General features: G+C 41.1%; 1 protein-coding gene across 4 annotated transcripts in view; it reads right to left on the bottom strand.

Moving 5' to 3' along the window:
• Nucleotides 1-17,719, bottom strand: part of LOC128014143 (NT-3 growth factor receptor) — a 238,740-nt gene that overhangs the window by 154,383 nt on the left and 66,638 nt on the right. For all 4 annotated transcript variants that reach the window (XM_052597476.1, XM_052597475.1, XM_052597474.1 and 1 more), the window contains one exon: nt 17,514-17,585. In XM_052597476.1, the coding sequence (XP_052453436.1) occupies nt 17,514-17,585 (72 nt within the window). The remainder of the gene's footprint in view (nt 1-17,513; nt 17,586-17,719) is intronic.

Consider the following 17,719-nt stretch of genomic DNA (forward strand, 5'->3'; position numbering starts at 1 on the left):
TGTGTTGGTACTGTGTATCTCTAATCTAACTTTGTAAGTGATCTCTGTATACTACCCTCAGCCTGTGGTATGTGCTTTTGATGTTGATGTTAATTTGTTTAGGTTCCTTAAACCTGACCTTGTAAAGCAACCTTGGGTGTTGGAAAAGCGCTATATAAATAAAAATTATTTATATAGCTACAGGCAGAAAGTTATTATAATAATGGTTATAATAATTGGTTAACAAACCAGAGAATCCCGCCCCAAACTCGCACCATTGGTTAAGTCAGTGTTGCTGAGTCAAGGTAAACAAAAAGATTGATGCTTGGATAACATTTAAAGGAATAGGTATAAAAAAAAAAAAAAAAAAAAAAGCACTGCCATTAATTACTCACCATCAGGTCGTTCCAAACCTGTAAGACCAACTGTGCCTTGCTGTGCAGAGGATAGCTCATTTACAGTTGGCTTAGCATGTTAATACATTAATAATCTTGGAATTTATAATTATAATGTATCTAATTATATTTTTTAATTTAATGGTTTATTTTAAAAAACGAACTAGCAGTAACAGTAATTTGCACAATTATTATTATTATAAAATGTTAATAACAAATGAACAGTATAAATTATTTAAGAAAAAACATTTGTATTTACATTAATAAATTAATAACCTTGTCAATTATTATATTTCATGTAATGCATTTTAATTATATAAAAATTATGTAAATGCATGAATTAATAAATTAATACCTAATAAATTAATAATATTTTATAATAATTTGTATAATGTATTTTAATTGTATAATTTAAATAATTTTATAAAGAATAATAGTAATACACAGTATTCATTTAAGACTAATTATATAATAAATCAAAAATATAAACGACTTTATAATAAAATGGTTATAATTGACATATACATTATAATGTATATACTGTGTCAATATAATAATCTAAGAAATATAAACAATATAATAAATTTATGTTTAATATATTTAATAAATAAATACATAGCTACAAGGATATCTACATAATATTGTGGAAAAATGCCATTGAAAAGTTCATCAAAGGGATCAGTAGGATTTTTCTTCAAGTGTGAGAGTGGAGAGTGAAGGCGATCATAATACTTAAAAAATAAAAAAATAAAAATTGATTTCTGAAGGATCATGGGAGACTGAAGATGCTGAAAATTGTGACAAATGATGCTGAAAAATCTGTTTTGCAATCACATGAATAACGCCAAAAGTTTTGAAAAATAGCTTATATCAATTGCATCAGCACTTCCCAAGAGAGGGCAGGAATGTTTCTATGAAAAGAGAGGGAATCACATTAGTATACATTGCAAGCTCTATTTGAACCTGCCTCTCCTAAATAAAGTCCAGAGTTAACATCATGTTTTCTAGTAAAACAAGTTCTCTTTCTTTCTGTAAAAAAATCCCTGCACTTCTAGACTCCTGAGCAGACAAAACCTCAAGACAAAAGCTAAAAGGTTCCTGGGATGACAAGGAATCTTGTCACCGTACAGTATATAAAGCAAGTCAATACTGTGGTTTTGACGTGCAGCACAAAGCAGGCAGACGGCATCACAGAGCGAGTGACTGACAGCCGAGTTCTGGAGGCCAGACCCCAGCCTCACAAATACCATTTGCACTGTTTGACTGATAGTTTTGATCGCTATCACACTGCTTCATCATTTAGATCCCAATCTATTTTAGTCAAAAAAAAAAAAAAAAAAACTCATCAGACAAATGGATACCGTTCCATGTTTTATAAAGGCAATAAAAGCTCAGACAGGTGTGATATGCATCCTGATAAGTTGACAATGGTGCTATTGTTTCATGCAATTAAACAAGTCAAAAGTGAAACTGATATAACAACTTGTTGGTTTTGCATTGAATGCATGAATGCAATGTTAAACTTCTTCTACCTCAAAACCGTCAGACTATAGAAAACTCTTAAGGGAGGCTAAATGGACGAAAACAGTATAAAACCTAAATATGGTACACAGTTTGTTAATAAATATTACCCACATATCTTTGCGAGGGAATACAAAACTTTGTGAGAGAAGGCAAAAGTTTAGCAAAAGAACGCAAAAGTTTAGCAAAAGAACGCAAAAAAAAATCTGATTTTTTATTTCTCCCACCAAATTTTTTATCACTCACTCTGATTCTTTCCCACAACCATATCCTTTATAATTAATTTCAAACTATACTATAAAAATATATTAAAAAGAAATACTACATAATTATAAAAACTAACTAAAACAAATTTAAATAAAATAATTAAACTGGCTGCAAAACATAGCACAGCTGTTTTGCATTAAGTATAGACAAAGAAACTTTAAACTTACAACACTGTGTTTGCTTAGGTTAGGCTCGAATTATTCTAATAAATGTTCCGATCTTGAATTCAGAGTGTAATCAAAAGCACAAAATTGCTGTATATAATAGACATTCATTTAGCAAGTCCTTATTTTGAATTCTAGAACGCATTATGGTTTCCTCCTCTAGCTTTTTGCTTATGATCAATGCTGAAATCTGTGGGTCAGCTGCTGCCACCCCAACATGCTCTTCTTCTCACGGGTGTCACAGGGACCCTGTCAGAAGCCTTGGCTATCAAAAAAAGAAACTTTCTCTTTTGACACATCTCTGACAAAAAAGCCAATTAGTCGGACCTCTCATGGTGCAGACCTGTTCTCGTGTATGCCGGAGAGAGCTTTTATCCTGCTGTACAAGGACATCTCCCCATGGAGAGATGATGTTGATGCTAAGCACTAGTAGCACGAGGGTGTGAGTTTCATGGGGGCAACTACAGGTTGGTGTGATGGACTTTTTTTGTCTTTCTTTAAACACCGATCTATACTGAGAAAAAATAATAATACTTATAACAGGATGTTATAAAAATAATAACCTGCCTGTCCACTCCTACACAGTTTTGCAATGCAACATGACTCTGAGAAAGAAAGAGAGAGAGAGGGAGAGAGAGAGAGAGAGAGAGAGAGAGAGAGAGAGAGCTGCTTCAGTCTGTCACTGAGTGACACACTCCCTGTTAATATAACAAGAAACAGCACTTGCTGTGAGAAATAATGCATTATTCAGAAGTTTCTCTGTAAGATTTCAATGTTTTTGAAAGGCTCTTTTGGTCACCAAAGCTGCATTTAAAAAATAACATTTAAAAAATACTCTGGAATTTTAATACAATTTACATTTATTTTCAGTTTTATTATATCTTAAGGGGTCATCGGATGCAAAATTCACTTTTACATGTTGTTTGAACTGAAATGTGTCCACCTAGTGTTGTATTTATTTATTGTTTAAACTTGATAAATCCAAACCGCTTTCTCAAAATCATGGACTTTTCATCAAGACCCTAAAGAATAATTTCAACTTGTTGGAAATACATTTTGACACTTGTGATGACAGCTGAATTTTACAGTCATGTGATTCTTCAGAAATGATTCTAATATGATGATGAAAATATATATTATTATTATTATTTTATTTTTTTATTATTATTTTATTACATCATCAATATCCTTGTTACCATTGATCAGTTTAATACACCCTTGTTCAATTCAAATATTAATTTCTTAAATATCATTTTCTGGGGGGAAAATGTAACAATCACTACATAGGATAAAATATATTGATGAAAAGAAGAAAAAATGTGAATTGTGCACATTAAAACATGACCATTTGTTAAAGAAAAAATGAAATTCTATTTCATGCATACTGAGTTCCCTTTCAATACTTCACTCGTACTGCGTCGAAGACGCATATGGGAAAAACCCCCTTTTTCTCCTGAACTGAAGCCTTATTCAATCACGCAGTGAAACTGCACAGCCATTGGATCGTGCAGTGCTATTAAAACAAACCAATGGCTTGGCAGCGGTGCTGCACGAACCTATGGCAGCGAAGCCCGCCAAAGCCCGCCAATATGGGCGGGGAATCTGGCTATATATTGGCCGCTTCGCCACAGGAATTCAGATTATTTCTCCTTCAGCGACGACGTCACATCGCTTCGCTGATCTCCGCTGAACTGCTCGCCGTTGACACGCCTCGCACTGGAACGCGACTGCCGGTCCCCACCGCAGATTCATCGCTTCCCTGCGGCCATCCGGTGAGATATATTGAAAGAGCAAATTTCTCTAAAAGAGCCTTTTTCTACGGCGTTGTTGCAAATGCCGTCTCGTCATTGCAGCTCGTGCAGAGCCCCTCTGCACGCTGATGACGGGCACAGCGAGTGTGTCGCGTGCTTGGGGAAACCCCACGCTGACACAGCACTCGCGGGGAATTCATGTTCTCATTGCGAGAACATGAATATCGCCTCTCTGCGCTCGCGAATCGTTTTCTTTTCAGAGAGCGATCTCGCTCCTCGCGCCCTCCCTTTTTCTTCCTCCCGCGAGCCGGCGAGGAAGAAAAGGCGGGGCAGAGGATTAAAGCAGCAGGATGAAAGCGAGCTCACGCCGGCTCAGCCCCCGCGTGCCTCGTTTTCTCCGCCCAGAGGGGATTCCCCAGTCCTCTTTGTACAGCCAGACCAGTGTCCCTCTGCTGCCGCGAGTGATCTGGTTTTGTTTGGAGGGACTGAGGAGGAACTGCTAGAGGACAGCATGTCTCTAGCCGCTTCAGATGCTGAGGAGCTGTCGGGCTCGCCGGACCCCGCCCCCTCGATGTCATCTGAACCAAACTGCTCGAAACTCGGGATGGACGCCGAGCTTATCCGCGTTCTCTCCAGGGCAGTGGATGAGCTGGGTCTGGATTGGTCTCCTCCAGAGGAACCAGCCCGTAGCCGTCTGGATGAATGGTTTCTGCCGGGGCGCCAGCAAGCCCCTCGTCAGCGAACTGCTCCGTTCTTCCCGGAGGTCCACGACGAGCTCACTAAATCGTGGCGCGCCCCCTACTCAGCGCGCCTGCGTACTTCATCTTCATCCGCCCTCACCTCAATTGACGGCGCTGATGAAAGAGGATACGAACGGCTGCCGCCGCTGGACGAGTCTGTGGCCGTGCATCTCTGCCCGCCAGCAGCTATTGGATGGAAAGCCAAGGCCAACCATCCGTCCAAACCCTGCCGTACGACGTCGGCGCTCGCCGGGCGTGCCTACTCATCGGCAGGGCAAGCAGCCGCGGCGCTCCACTCTATGGCGGTGCTTCAAGTCTTCCAGGCCAAACTTCTCGCCGCCACCGACGAGTCTGGCCCAGATGTCGCCACACTCAGGGAGCTGAGAAGTGCAACAGACTTGGCGCTGCGTGCTACCAAGAGCGCCGCCCAGGCCATTGGGCGCTCGATGGCTAACCTGGTCGTCTTGGAGCGCCACTTATGGCTCAACCTTACGGAGATCAAGGATGCTGACAGAGCCCAGTTCCTAGACGCACCGATCTCCCCCAGCGGCCTCTTTGGCCCGGCGATAGAGGGATTCGCCGAGCGTTTCACAGAGGCGCAGAAGTCGTCCCAGGCAATGCGACACTTCCTGCCGAAGCGCGCTTCATCTGCTGCCAGTCGCCCCAGACAGGTGCCGATTCGTCAGCCTCCTAAGCAAGCGCCAGCTGCTACCACCGCAGCCCAGCCGGTGAAACCCGAGCCTCGACACCGTTCTCGCTCGGCCACCAGACGGTATCAGTATCCCAAGCGCATGGGACCCCGGCCCAAGATAGTGCTGGACCCTGCGCCGCCGCCGTCATCCTGATCGACAGGAAAGAAAGAGGAGGGGGCTAAGTCTCGCCACAGCCGGACCACCCCCCAAACTGCCCCGTGTGTTCTGCCGTCCATCTCCAGATGTCGACGAAGTTGTTCCTGCTGCAAACAATGGGCCCTTGTTAGCGCCCAGACAGCAAAGCGCTGTTATAGTGCAAAAAATAAAAAACACACTCCTTCACAAAAAGAGCAGTTCTCCTCACACAACACTCACGAGTGCTATGTCCCCCCACGGCGGTCAATCACTCGAGTTAATACAACCTCTGTCCATCCGGGCCTCACAATGGCAAGCCATTCCCGGGGTATCAGATTGGGTCATGGGAGTAATAAAACATGGCTATTCCCTTCAGTTCGCACGACGGCCACCACGCTTTCGCGGGGCGGTCACCACTTCAGTGCACAACGAGAACGCTCACGTTCTTCGTGCCGAAGTGAAAAATCTGCTGGTGAAGGGAGCTATAGAAATCGTTCCCCCAGCACACCGCGACTCAGGGTTTTACAGCCGTTACTTCCTGGTTCCCAAGAAGGATGGTGGGCTGCGCCCCATCCTCGATTTAAGACATCTGAACCGTGCCCTCATGAGACGGCGCTTCAGAATGATCACATTGAAACAAATCCTCTCGCAAATACGCTCAGGGGATTGGTTCTTTTCGCTGGATCTGAAAGACGCTTACTTTCACATCCAGATAGCCCCCCGTCACAGGCCGTTCTTGAGATTTGCCTTCGAGGGCGTGGCTTACCAATACAAGGTCCTCCCCTTTGGGCTGTCTCTGGCGCCTCGCACGTTCACAAAGTGCATGGATGCGGCTCTCTCCCCTCTCAGGCAGAAGGGCATCCGCATTCTCAATTACCTCGACGACTGGCTAGTTCTAGCTCAGTCAGAGGGGGAGGCATTGGGTTACAGAACTGTGCTCCTCAGCCATCTGGAATGCCTGGGGCTCAGGGTGAACTTTGTCAAGAGCTCACTGTTCCCCAGCCGGCGGATATCGTTTCTGGGAACAGTGTTAGACTCAGTGACAATGAGGGCAACAATGGTGAAGGAGCGCGCTGCGGCTCTACAGCGACTTGCGGCCTCTTTCAAAATAGGTGCTTCTCGACCCCTAAAGACATTCCAGAAGCTGCTGGGTCTTATGGCGGCGGCATCGCCGGTGCTGGAGCTCGGGCTGCTTCGTATGCGCCCCCTCCAATATTGGCTGAAACCACGTGTTCCACCTCATGCATGGCGTCACGGACGCTTGAATATCAAGGTGAGTCAGGACTGTATTTCGGCCCTGACCCCTTGGAGGGACATGCAATGGATGGAACGGGGTGCTCCACTTGGTATGGTTTGCAGAAGGAAAGTGATCTCCACAGACGCGTCCAACAAGGGTTGGGGCGCGCTGTGCGAAGGGAAACCCGCTTTCGGCCAATGGTCGAAAGAGGAGAGCAGGCTTCACATCAACTGCCTCGAGATGATTGCAGTTCAACGAGCCTGCCAGAGCTTCCTGTCAGACCTAAAGAGCCACCACGTGCTGGTCAGATCGGACAGCATGACGGTGGTCTCTTATATAAATCACCAAGGTGGGCTGTCGTCGACGCGTCTCTTCAGACTGACGTCGCGACTGCTGGAATGGACCCAAAGCAATTTGGGGTCCCTGAGAGCAGTGCATCTTCCGGGCAAGCTGAACAAGGGCGCGGATATGCTGTCAAGAAGCGGAGTCTCCTCAGAAGAGTGGAGACTCCACCCGCAGACGGTTCAGAAGATATGGGAGGTCTTTGGCAGAGCGGAAATAGACCTCTTTGCCTCAAAAGACAACTCTCATTGCCCAATATATTTTTCCAAGATCAAGGACGCGTTGTCCCAGGACTGGCCCAACCGTCTTCTTTATGCTTTTCCTCCGGTCCCTCTGATTCCCCAAGTAATCAGGCGGGTCAGGGACCAGAGATGCAGGGTTCTGCTTGTAGCCCCATTCTGGGAAAATCAGCACTGGATAGCCGACCTGTCGCAGATGCTGACTGCAGCCCCATGGCCCGTTCCCCTGAGACGGGACCTCCTTTCTCAGGCGGACGGGACGATTTGGCATCCACACCCAGAGAAGTGGTCTCTGCACATTTGGTCGCTCGACGGGAGCCCGCGGGACTCCCTGAGCGTGTGCTAGACACAATTTCACAGGCTAGAGCTCCGTCTACACGACGCCTCTATGCCTCCAAATGGTCTGTGTTCTCCACATGGTGTTCAGACCATGGTGAGAGCCCGACCTCTTGTGACGTATCAGTGATACTGTCATTTTTGCAAGAGCTCTTGGAGAAGGGACGATCCCCCTCCACGCTCAAGGTCTATGTAGCAACTATAGCGGCATCACACGCCCTTATAGCAGGCCAGTCGGTGGGCAGAAACGACTTAGTCGTCCGATTTATGAGAGGTGCCAGACGGCTTCATCCGCCTTGCCCTCCCACCGTCCCTTCTTGGGACCTGCCCACGGTGCTGAGAGCCCTGAAGGGGGCCCCCTTTGAACCGCTACAGTCCATAGGCCTTAAAGCCCTGTCGCTAAAGACCGCTCTGCTATTGGCACTAGCGTCTGTTAAGCGTGTGGGTGATTTGCAAGCACTTTCGATGAGCCCTAATTGCCTAGAATTCGGGCCTAACGACTCGAGGGTCGTCCTGAAACCGAGGCATGGCTATGTGCCAAAGGTGCTCTCCACACCTTTTAGAGCACAAGTGGTCACCCTCTCTGCGTTACAAAACACAGAGGAGGATCCAGGGCTGAATCTACTTTGCCCAGTGAGGGCTCTAAAAGTCTACATAGAGCGTTCTGCACCAATAAGACGATCAGAACAGCTCTTCATATGCTTTGGAAACCGCACCAGAGGGTTACCGGTCTCTAAGCAAAGACTTTCAAGGTGGATTGTGGATGCAATCCAGCTAGCCTACTCTTCTTTGGGCCTGCAAAGCCCAATTGGAGTAAGAGCCCATTCGACGAGAGCAGTGTCTTCGTCTTGGGCATGGTCTAATGGTGTGACTATCGCAGAAATTTGTGAGGCGGCTGGCTGGAGCTCGCCGTCCACATTTGCTAGATTTTACAATCTAGACGTCCCAGCGCTTCATGCTAGGGTACTTTCTGTGTGAAGGTCACCTTCTTGTTCCTCATTTGCATGCTCTTGGCCATTCTTGCCCAAGGCTCAAACTCTACTCGTATGCACTCGGTCCCTTGGCTACTGAGGCGATACGAACACGGGATGATCAGGCTAGGCCAGACGTAACCTCATTGAGCTTATTCTGCCCCTAGTTGCTATTATCATATCTTGGTTTAACAAATCAAGTTTGATTGCGTTGGTCGTCCTCCCTTCTTAGCATGGCGTGATTGAACTGGGTTCCCATATGCGTCTTCGACGCAGTACGAGTGAAGTATTGAAAGGGAACGTACTCGGTTACTAACGTAACCTCGGTTCCCTGAAATACGGGAACGAGTACTGCGTTCCTTGCCATGCTAAAAAGGCTGCACAACTCAGTCGTCGCTTCAGTCGAAGTAACCTGAATTCCTGTGGCGAAGCGGCCAATATATAGCCAGATTCCCCGCCCATATTGGCGGGCTTTGGCGGGCTTCGCTGCCATAGGTTCGTGCAGCACCGCTGCCAAGCCATTGGTTTGTTTTAATAGCACTGCACGATCCAATGGCTGTGCAGTTTCACTGCGTGATTGAATAAGGCTTCAGTTCAGGAGAAAAAGGGGGTTTTTCCCATATGCGTCTTCGACGCAGTACTCGTTCCCGTATTTCAGGGAACCGAGGTTACGTTAGTAACCGAGTACGTTTTTTACACTGTTAAAGTGTCATACTTTTTCGAGTATGGGTCTGTGTGACGTTAGATGGAGCGGAATTTCCTTATATGGGTCCTAAGGGCACTTCTCCCGGAAGAGCGCGCGCTCCCGTAGAGCAGAGCAGAGACATTCACTGATCAGAGCGAGAGACCGAAATGTCACAAAAGAAGCATGTTTTTGGTTGCCAGGGCAAGACAACCCTGCACAGATTACCAAAAAAAAAAAAAAACAGCATTAAGGGACCAGTGGATGGAGTTTATTTTTACAGAGCATCAACGGAGTTGTGCAAGTGTTTTTGTTTGTTCCCTGCATTTCGAAGATGCTTGTTTTGCAAACAAGGCCCAGTTTGATGCCGGATTTGCATTTAGTTTATTTCTTAAGGATAATGCAATCCCAACGAAAAATGGTCACGATCGTGTGTTGGAACCGCATGCGGTGAGTAAAACTGCTTCAAATATCTCTGTGTTGTTAACTTAGCTATCGGCGCATAAGCACATCAAGTAAACAACATGCGATGTTGTCATCAAACTGCACTTTCCACATGTACACCTTAAAAAAAAAAAAAAAAAAGACGACAAAGTGGAACTTAGTCATTTTCCAAAACCGCTAAGCAAATATATACAGTTTCAATACATACCACATAGAGACGTCCTGCTTTAGTCGTTGCTGATGCTGCTCTTGTTAAATTTCAGCCTCTGGATCTGATTCTGGATCATAAATATACGCTGAATCTGACTGTTAGCCATGGTTTGTTTTGGACGATGGTTTTTTCCTCGCGGTAATGTCACAGCTTCCAAACGCTCTCAACGCAAAAGCCTACTGGTGCTCGTGATTCTTTAGCTCCGCCCACGCGTCACGCCTCCAGTCGCTCTGGTTTTTCAGGGAAAAAAACGGTACAGACTATCTTTCTCTTATAAATATAATAAAACTAAAGACTTTTTGGAGTTATGAAGGATGCAGTACTACTCTATAGGTACTCAAGATTAACAGGATATTGAGTGAAAATGAGCATTTCACCCCACCTTTAATATATCTCTATTAAATAATTATTATAACTAAGGATGAATGATATTGGATTTGGGCCAATATCCGATATGCTGCTAATTTCCTATTTATTTTGGCCGACGCCGATACCGATATAGACTTGTACATTTTGATTAGTTTTTAACAAAAGCTTATTAACGTAGTTAGAATTAAATGAACTATAATAAAGTTATTTTATAATGACAGTACATAAAAAAATAACACACTAATAATCACTAAATTTTTTACAGAAGGATCTTAAGATTTAACATTTTATTTTAATATTTAAAATGTATCTAAAGCAAAAGAGTTGTAAAAAATATGTAAAAAAAAAAAATTAGAGCTCATTATTTGTTTAAAACATCTAACAGATTACACATTAATGAATAAATCACTTTATATATAATTATTTAATTTAAGTGTCGTTTGTGATATATAGTTAGTCCCCCTTGATCTCTTCGCGAACCAGACCAGTTGCATCCCCCTAAGGACAGCCCTGAGCTTTACATTAGTTCCATGTTTGTCACAGAGTTAGTCACATGGCATTTAAAGCTCACTGTTTAAAACAGAAAAGAACATAAACAATTTAACTGAGCCACCTTGAGCATTTCAAAATAAATACTTCCAGAGAAAGTGCTATTGAGGAATGGTAATACTATAAGAGAGCTTTACTCCAGGTATTATAGATCACCTTGATTTTAAACTCAGATGGACCTTGAATAAAGGTATGACTAAATTAATATGTTCAGAGCAAAATACTCTGAAAACTAGCTTTTAAACTTCTAACTGTTATGGCATCACTGTCAAAAACGTCCAGTTCTTTGAAGTAGGATCTGAACTGTATTTACATAATTAATGACAGAATCGGAACAGAAGAAAGCAGCTTTGATGTTTTTTTTTGTTTTTTTTCTTTTAATGCTAGTTTTACTTTCATGAAAAATGAACACATGACATTACAGTGTTCTACAACCACACAGCAGGACTTTCGCCACCCACAAATTGGAAAGTGCTATGACAAGTCTCAGCTAGCTTAGCACAATACACGTAAGGGTTAAAGGGTCAAATAAAGATGGAAGAGATGTGTTTTTAGCCGATTCTTGAAGATGGCTAAGGACTCAGCTGCTCTGATTGACTTGGGCAGGTCATTCCAACAGGAAGGAACATTTAATTTAAAGGTAGGTGAAATTTATTTTGTGCCTCTTTGGGATGGCACAATAGAGCGACATTCACATGCAGTATGCACGCTTATAGAGGGCACATAGCTCTGATCTATCCCTCTATTTGTGTTGTCACGGTGACTAAATTCTTGGTTAATCAATGTTTGACAACACAGGTAATACCGGTATTACCATGGGAGCAGGGGCGTTTTCACTTTTCCTCGTTTACCGTTGCTTTTAAATAGCTTGTAAAAGTGTCATGTGCATGTAACATTCACTATCAAATAGCGGCAATTCGTCATAATACAATTATTCATTTTAAGTTAGTTTGAATTGTCTCTCTTTTCCCCGCTTTCCTCTGCTTTCAATTAGCTTAAAAGTACCTAGCACATTTTACTTTCACTTCGAATTAGCGGCAGTTCGGCATCAACTGCTCGAATGCAACAACAAAATAAAACATCAAACTCACTTTAGCCTATATATAAAACATAGAACTTTTATTAACAAAACAAAACAAACTGCACCATGCTATAGGGCAGACCGTGCCTAATATAAAATAACAAATAACTTACATAAAATTTAAATAGATATACAAAACTGGAAATAGGCTAAGTAAACGTATAATATATAACCAAATAAATAAGAAACATAGAACGTTCATTAGCAAAACGAGTAAGAAAGCTTGGAGGAACGACACCTTCATGTCAAATAAAATAGATAAATGACACAAAGTTTAAATAAAGTATAAATCAGTGAACATTGTGGAACAAATTAAATAGGAAATATATGTTGTTGTTGTTTTTTTTAAACATCCAAAATCACCTTAGGTAAATGGCAAAAGTCAACAGGCTTTTCAAAATCCAAATAGGCCAAAATAGGCACTTTTGCATTTCATTTCAAAACTAAATCATCCTTCTTTTTTCCTCTAAAGGATCATTTTTGGAGGATCAAAATGCAACTTTGCCGTCACAGGAATAAATTACATTTTAAAATGTATTCAAACAGAAACAGATGTTTTACATTATGACAATACAGTTTTACTGTTACTATTTTAAATCAAACAAATGCAGCATTCTTGAGCCCAAGAGATGTTTTTCAAACAACATCTTACTGACCCCAAACTTCTGAACTGTAGTTGCCTTAGTAGTCTACCAAATGATTGATATCTACACAAAAGTCAAAACTAGAAGAAAAAAAAAACTTCACATTCTCGGAAGTTCCTCATGCACACACTAAGATTCTAAATATAAAATACCAGATTTTTAGAATATATTTTTAAAACCAGTAAAATAATATGGGAGCTTCCAAATTTGGAAACCCCTTGCTCTCTTTGTATTTCAGGAAGAACTATTGAGACATTCTCCATATTCTGGTTCTCCTCTGACTACAGCAACCTGTGGCCTGTGTTTCTGAAGAGAGAGTGTGAAAGAAAGTAGCTACATAAAAAAGTGAGGGATGACAGCCAGTGACACTGAGAAAGTATTAGAAAGAGAATGACAGATGCACAGATGGGAGAAGATACAAGTTTTTATAAATCCTAAACACATTAAATAAATAAAATTAATATTTCTCTAGGCACAGGTTTAAAAATCACAATCCATGATACATGGTGATATACCCAAGCAACACATTTGAAAGCAATCATGATGTGGTTAGGGATATTTAGCCCTAAAACTGACCAAAAATGAAAATTAGCCTGTGTTTTGCTCACCCTTAAGCCATTATATGTGAATATTATTTTCTTATTTCACACAAATCCATTTAAAGTTATATTAAATATTGTCCCGGCTTTTCTAAACTCTATTGTAGTTGGGGGGTTCTGTTAACAGTCCAAAACACATTCAATTAATCTACAGGAGGCTTTCATGTACTCCGCAGAGCCATGTGAGGCAAGTTTTATTATGGATGCATGCACTTTATTTAATGTTTTTTAGACTGTCTAACCAGACAAACTCCTTAAGTTTTACATTTCACCTGATACAAATGAATAATGCAAAAATGCTAATTTCTCCCGGAAATGTGATTAGTCTTTCTGATCTGATGCCAACTTTTTGTAAACCTCATCGAAATCACCAACAGGCATCATCATTAATATCCAATTCATATTTCAATGAGTGAAGAAGACAGTGTCAACAGATTTATTGTGTTCTCTCAAAGCACTCAACTTTCATCAAGCCAAATAAAGCTCTCACTGGGGCTGAGGGGCCTTCAGAGCCCGCGGAGACAATGGCGCTTCTCTCCTTTACTGATGAGCATCCTATCGCATTTCAGAGAGGGAGACATGGCTGACTGACTAACCACAAAGTCAAAGGCTCATTTTGGAATTCTTTCACAGAGAAGGAAAAGATGTGAGCTGTTTTAGCGCGTTCCTCCAGTTGTGAGGGGAATAAAACAGCAACCACATCAACGGTGGCATGAATAATAAATATTGTCATCTCAGAAACAAAGAGAGAGAGATGGATGGAGTGAGAGGGAGTGATGGAAGAAGATGAAAAACTGAGTTTGCATGCCAAGGCCAGAAAAAAAAAAGAACAAGAGAAAAAAGAAGGGGACGCCTATGAGTGTCGGGTTTTAAAGAAAGACAAAGTTAGAAAGACTGAGAGAGGCCAAAAGAGAGACTGACAGAGTTCAAGTGACAAAATTCAAGTGAAATTGGCCTGAGGGAGAAAAGAGAGAGACCACCACCAGAACTACAACTAAAAGTAAAAGCCAAGGTAAAACAAATAAAAAAAAGCGAAACAAAACAAACAAAAAGCAAAGCGAAACAAAAACATCTTATTGATTCTAAACTTTTGAACTGTAGTTTATAAATATTTACAGTGCAGTGCCCTTAGTAGTCTGCCAAATTAAGTAATGAAGTGACATTAAACGCAAAACAAAAGTAAAGCTTAGACAAAAACAAATAGAAAAAAAAAACAAACAGGAAAATCTCAATACAAACAAAACAAAAACAGTAGTTGTTTTGCTTAAAAAAAAACTTCTAAATTTGTTTATAATATTCAGTTTTTTATGTTTATATTTTTTATACTTGATAGATTTTACATTATTATTTATATATTTTCCAACCTTTATAAACATTTATTTTGGTCTGTTACAATTTGACACATTCTAATCATTTTGCACATGCTTATCAACCAAAATTCTCTATTTCAGGGTAAAAATGACAAAAAAAAATGAAATATACCAGCTTGCAAGCCGTCTATATAAAGGAAAAGTGACATTTTATTGCAAGGAGGTTCAGTGAGCGGACTGAGTTTTTAATGAGAGTTACTCCCTGGTCCTCCTCTGCTATCGCTCATGGGAATAACCTTTACAAGTTACCTATGAAAACCATTGCTGGGTATATTGAGTCCTCTCTTCATCATTCCAATGAAAAAAGATGTTCCTGTAGAAATCCAGAAGGCAACCTTTCATTTCGCCACACATGGCTAGTAGACACATGAAAGCGAACGCCCACCTTCAAAAAGCAGGTCGACCAAAGCAATAGGCCCCTATATTGATTTCTATGTCTTTAATCCAAAGCTGCTGAAAAAAATTTCCTTTGGTGGTTGGAGTATGAAAACAAAGAATAAACAAGACAATCAGTCCCTTGATAGCGAAACTCTTACTGCAAGGGTCACAAAGCTTGGTGAAACTCCAAAACAAGTAGCTGCCAAGTCAGTGTAAACTCAAAATTTACCCCATATCATTTAATAATATTTTATTGTGCATAATAGTTTTTGGTACCAAAATAAAAAGAATATTCTAATCTTTCATCAAAATGTTATAACTAGCTTAGCTTTTCAACATTTCAGATGTTTTAAAAATAGTTATGAAAAATTAGAAAGGTTAATTTTTATTTATGAATACAGGGGGAGAAAGTGTCAGTAGGATGAATAAAACACGTGGCAGCATATTAATCTTTATATGTAAATAAAACAAAACTACCAACAAAAAAATGATAATAATAATAAAGTTTTTTGTCTTTATTGATTCAGAACAATGATGCATTTTTTTTTTTTTTTTTGTGCTCATAACATGATTTCCCTTCCACGTCAAATGTCAAAACACTACTGGATAACACTGCCACTTGAAAACGGATAACACTGCCACTTTGTTCCCGGGACCTGACCCCGTGTGTGTTGTGAATGACACGTCTGGAAATCTCTGGGATTTTTTCGATCATAAAAGTCAGTGCTCTGTGAAGACCACATGGAATGGGAGAACAAAACAAAAGGGCCCAAAAAGAGATGGTACTGTAGTATGTGCTTGAATGACTCCTCCTCTCTCTTTCTCTCTCGCACAAACGTAGTGTTGGATATGCCCAAAAGAGAAAGACACCCCTGTATCTGTTGTCTTGGTCACCATTGCTCAATCACAAAAATATCCAGACTTTCAACTCTAAACTATTACAAAAAAACTATAATAAAAATTAAATCATACACGTTCCAAACAAAAATGGAACTAAATAAAGATTGCAATAAACCTATATTTCCTCAAAAATAAAAAAGTATTTTAGTTGTTCCTCATTTCTACAAAAACTAACGAATTTTCCCTTAATAATTACGCTATATATTTGTGAAATAAAATGTAGTGATGAAAAAATTATTATCTAAAACAAATATTATCACAATTAATCGCATCCAAAATGAAAGCTAATGTTTACATAATATATGCGTGTACTGTGTACATGTGTATATACACACACACACACACACACACACACGTACATATTTAAGAAATGTATGTAAAATAGAATTATGTAATACTGACTAATCGATTTGAATGCAATAAAAAAAATGTAATTAAAAAATAATTTAGTGTGGTTGAAGTGGTAATGTATAAGAATACTCACAAAAATGTGTTCAAAATTGTGTAGATTCTGTTTACACACATAGTTTAAGTTAACAGACAGCTTAGTGTCCAGTTTATACCAGAAACATGCCATGACAAAAGGTTCCCGTACACCCTACTATAGTGCTTACAGTGGACACATGTAGTGACAAATACATGACACAAAGAGTTCCTGAACATTTTGTAAAAAAGACATTCACCAGCAACGCTCACCAACACAATATCGCACGCACGTCAGTTTATGACAGAAAGAAAATAAGAAGTGCATTTGCAGGCTGTGATGGACAGCACAAATTGGGCTGGACTGTGTGGAGGTGACAGTCTGCGATTCCATGTCCTTTCCACCGCTCGCCGGCAGGAAATTGGGAAATAACAGTCCTGTCACACTCGTCCCATCCAGCCTTCATTAAGTAAATCATCTCTCTCTTTGCCCACATTCTCCACCACAACTCAGGCAGCTCTACAGCAAACAATCTTTGTTTATTCAAAGCACAGAACAGAGGGTCTTTGCTGACTGTCAGGATGAGGAAGTGAGCGAGCCAATGTAACACCAAGAATTTCAAGAGGCGTAGGTTGCTGCAAACTGTTAAGCAAATTATCGAAAGAAGTCATTTCGTTCAAGCTATTTTAAACCATCAAACGACTACAGACAAAGACGATATGTTAACAAGTGCTCTGCAAAGCTGCTCTTTAGAGATTAAACCAATGTATATGTCTGCCGGGCTACTCACAAAGCTCACTTTTGAGAAATGGTTGAGGGTAGTGCGCAGTAACACATGCCAGAGAACTTTATCATCATAAATTATGCATGGAGGGACAAACCATCTCTCGAATAAGAGCGGCCATGATACTGTGCAGAGTATCCAAAGATGGAAAACACACTGTCCCCATTTGCTTAACATGGCCTACTTAAGAAGATTTGTTGTCTGGTGTAGATGAACGACTGAACCCAACTTCATGATCCATTTCTAATTGTATGAATCTCGAGGAACAAACAATTGACTTTCAAAAGAGGGTTCATTAACAGGACTCACATGTAGTGCAGGTTGGGGTTCTTGGCGAAGGCTCGTGACTGAATCGTACGCAAGTTGCAGTTCACAATGTTCCTAGAATGGAAAAGACAAATAAACATTTATTAGTAGTTTTGACCAACCATTTTGACCATTTAACACTACTTAGTTCATTATTAAATACAGTGGGGCTTGAAAGTTTGGGCTGTGAAAATATGACTAATTTTCAA

Source organism: Carassius gibelio, chromosome B25 (assembly GCF_023724105.1).
Source record: "Carassius gibelio isolate Cgi1373 ecotype wild population from Czech Republic chromosome B25, carGib1.2-hapl.c, whole genome shotgun sequence".
NCBI classification, from domain to species: Eukaryota; Metazoa; Chordata; class Actinopteri; order Cypriniformes; family Cyprinidae; genus Carassius; species Carassius gibelio.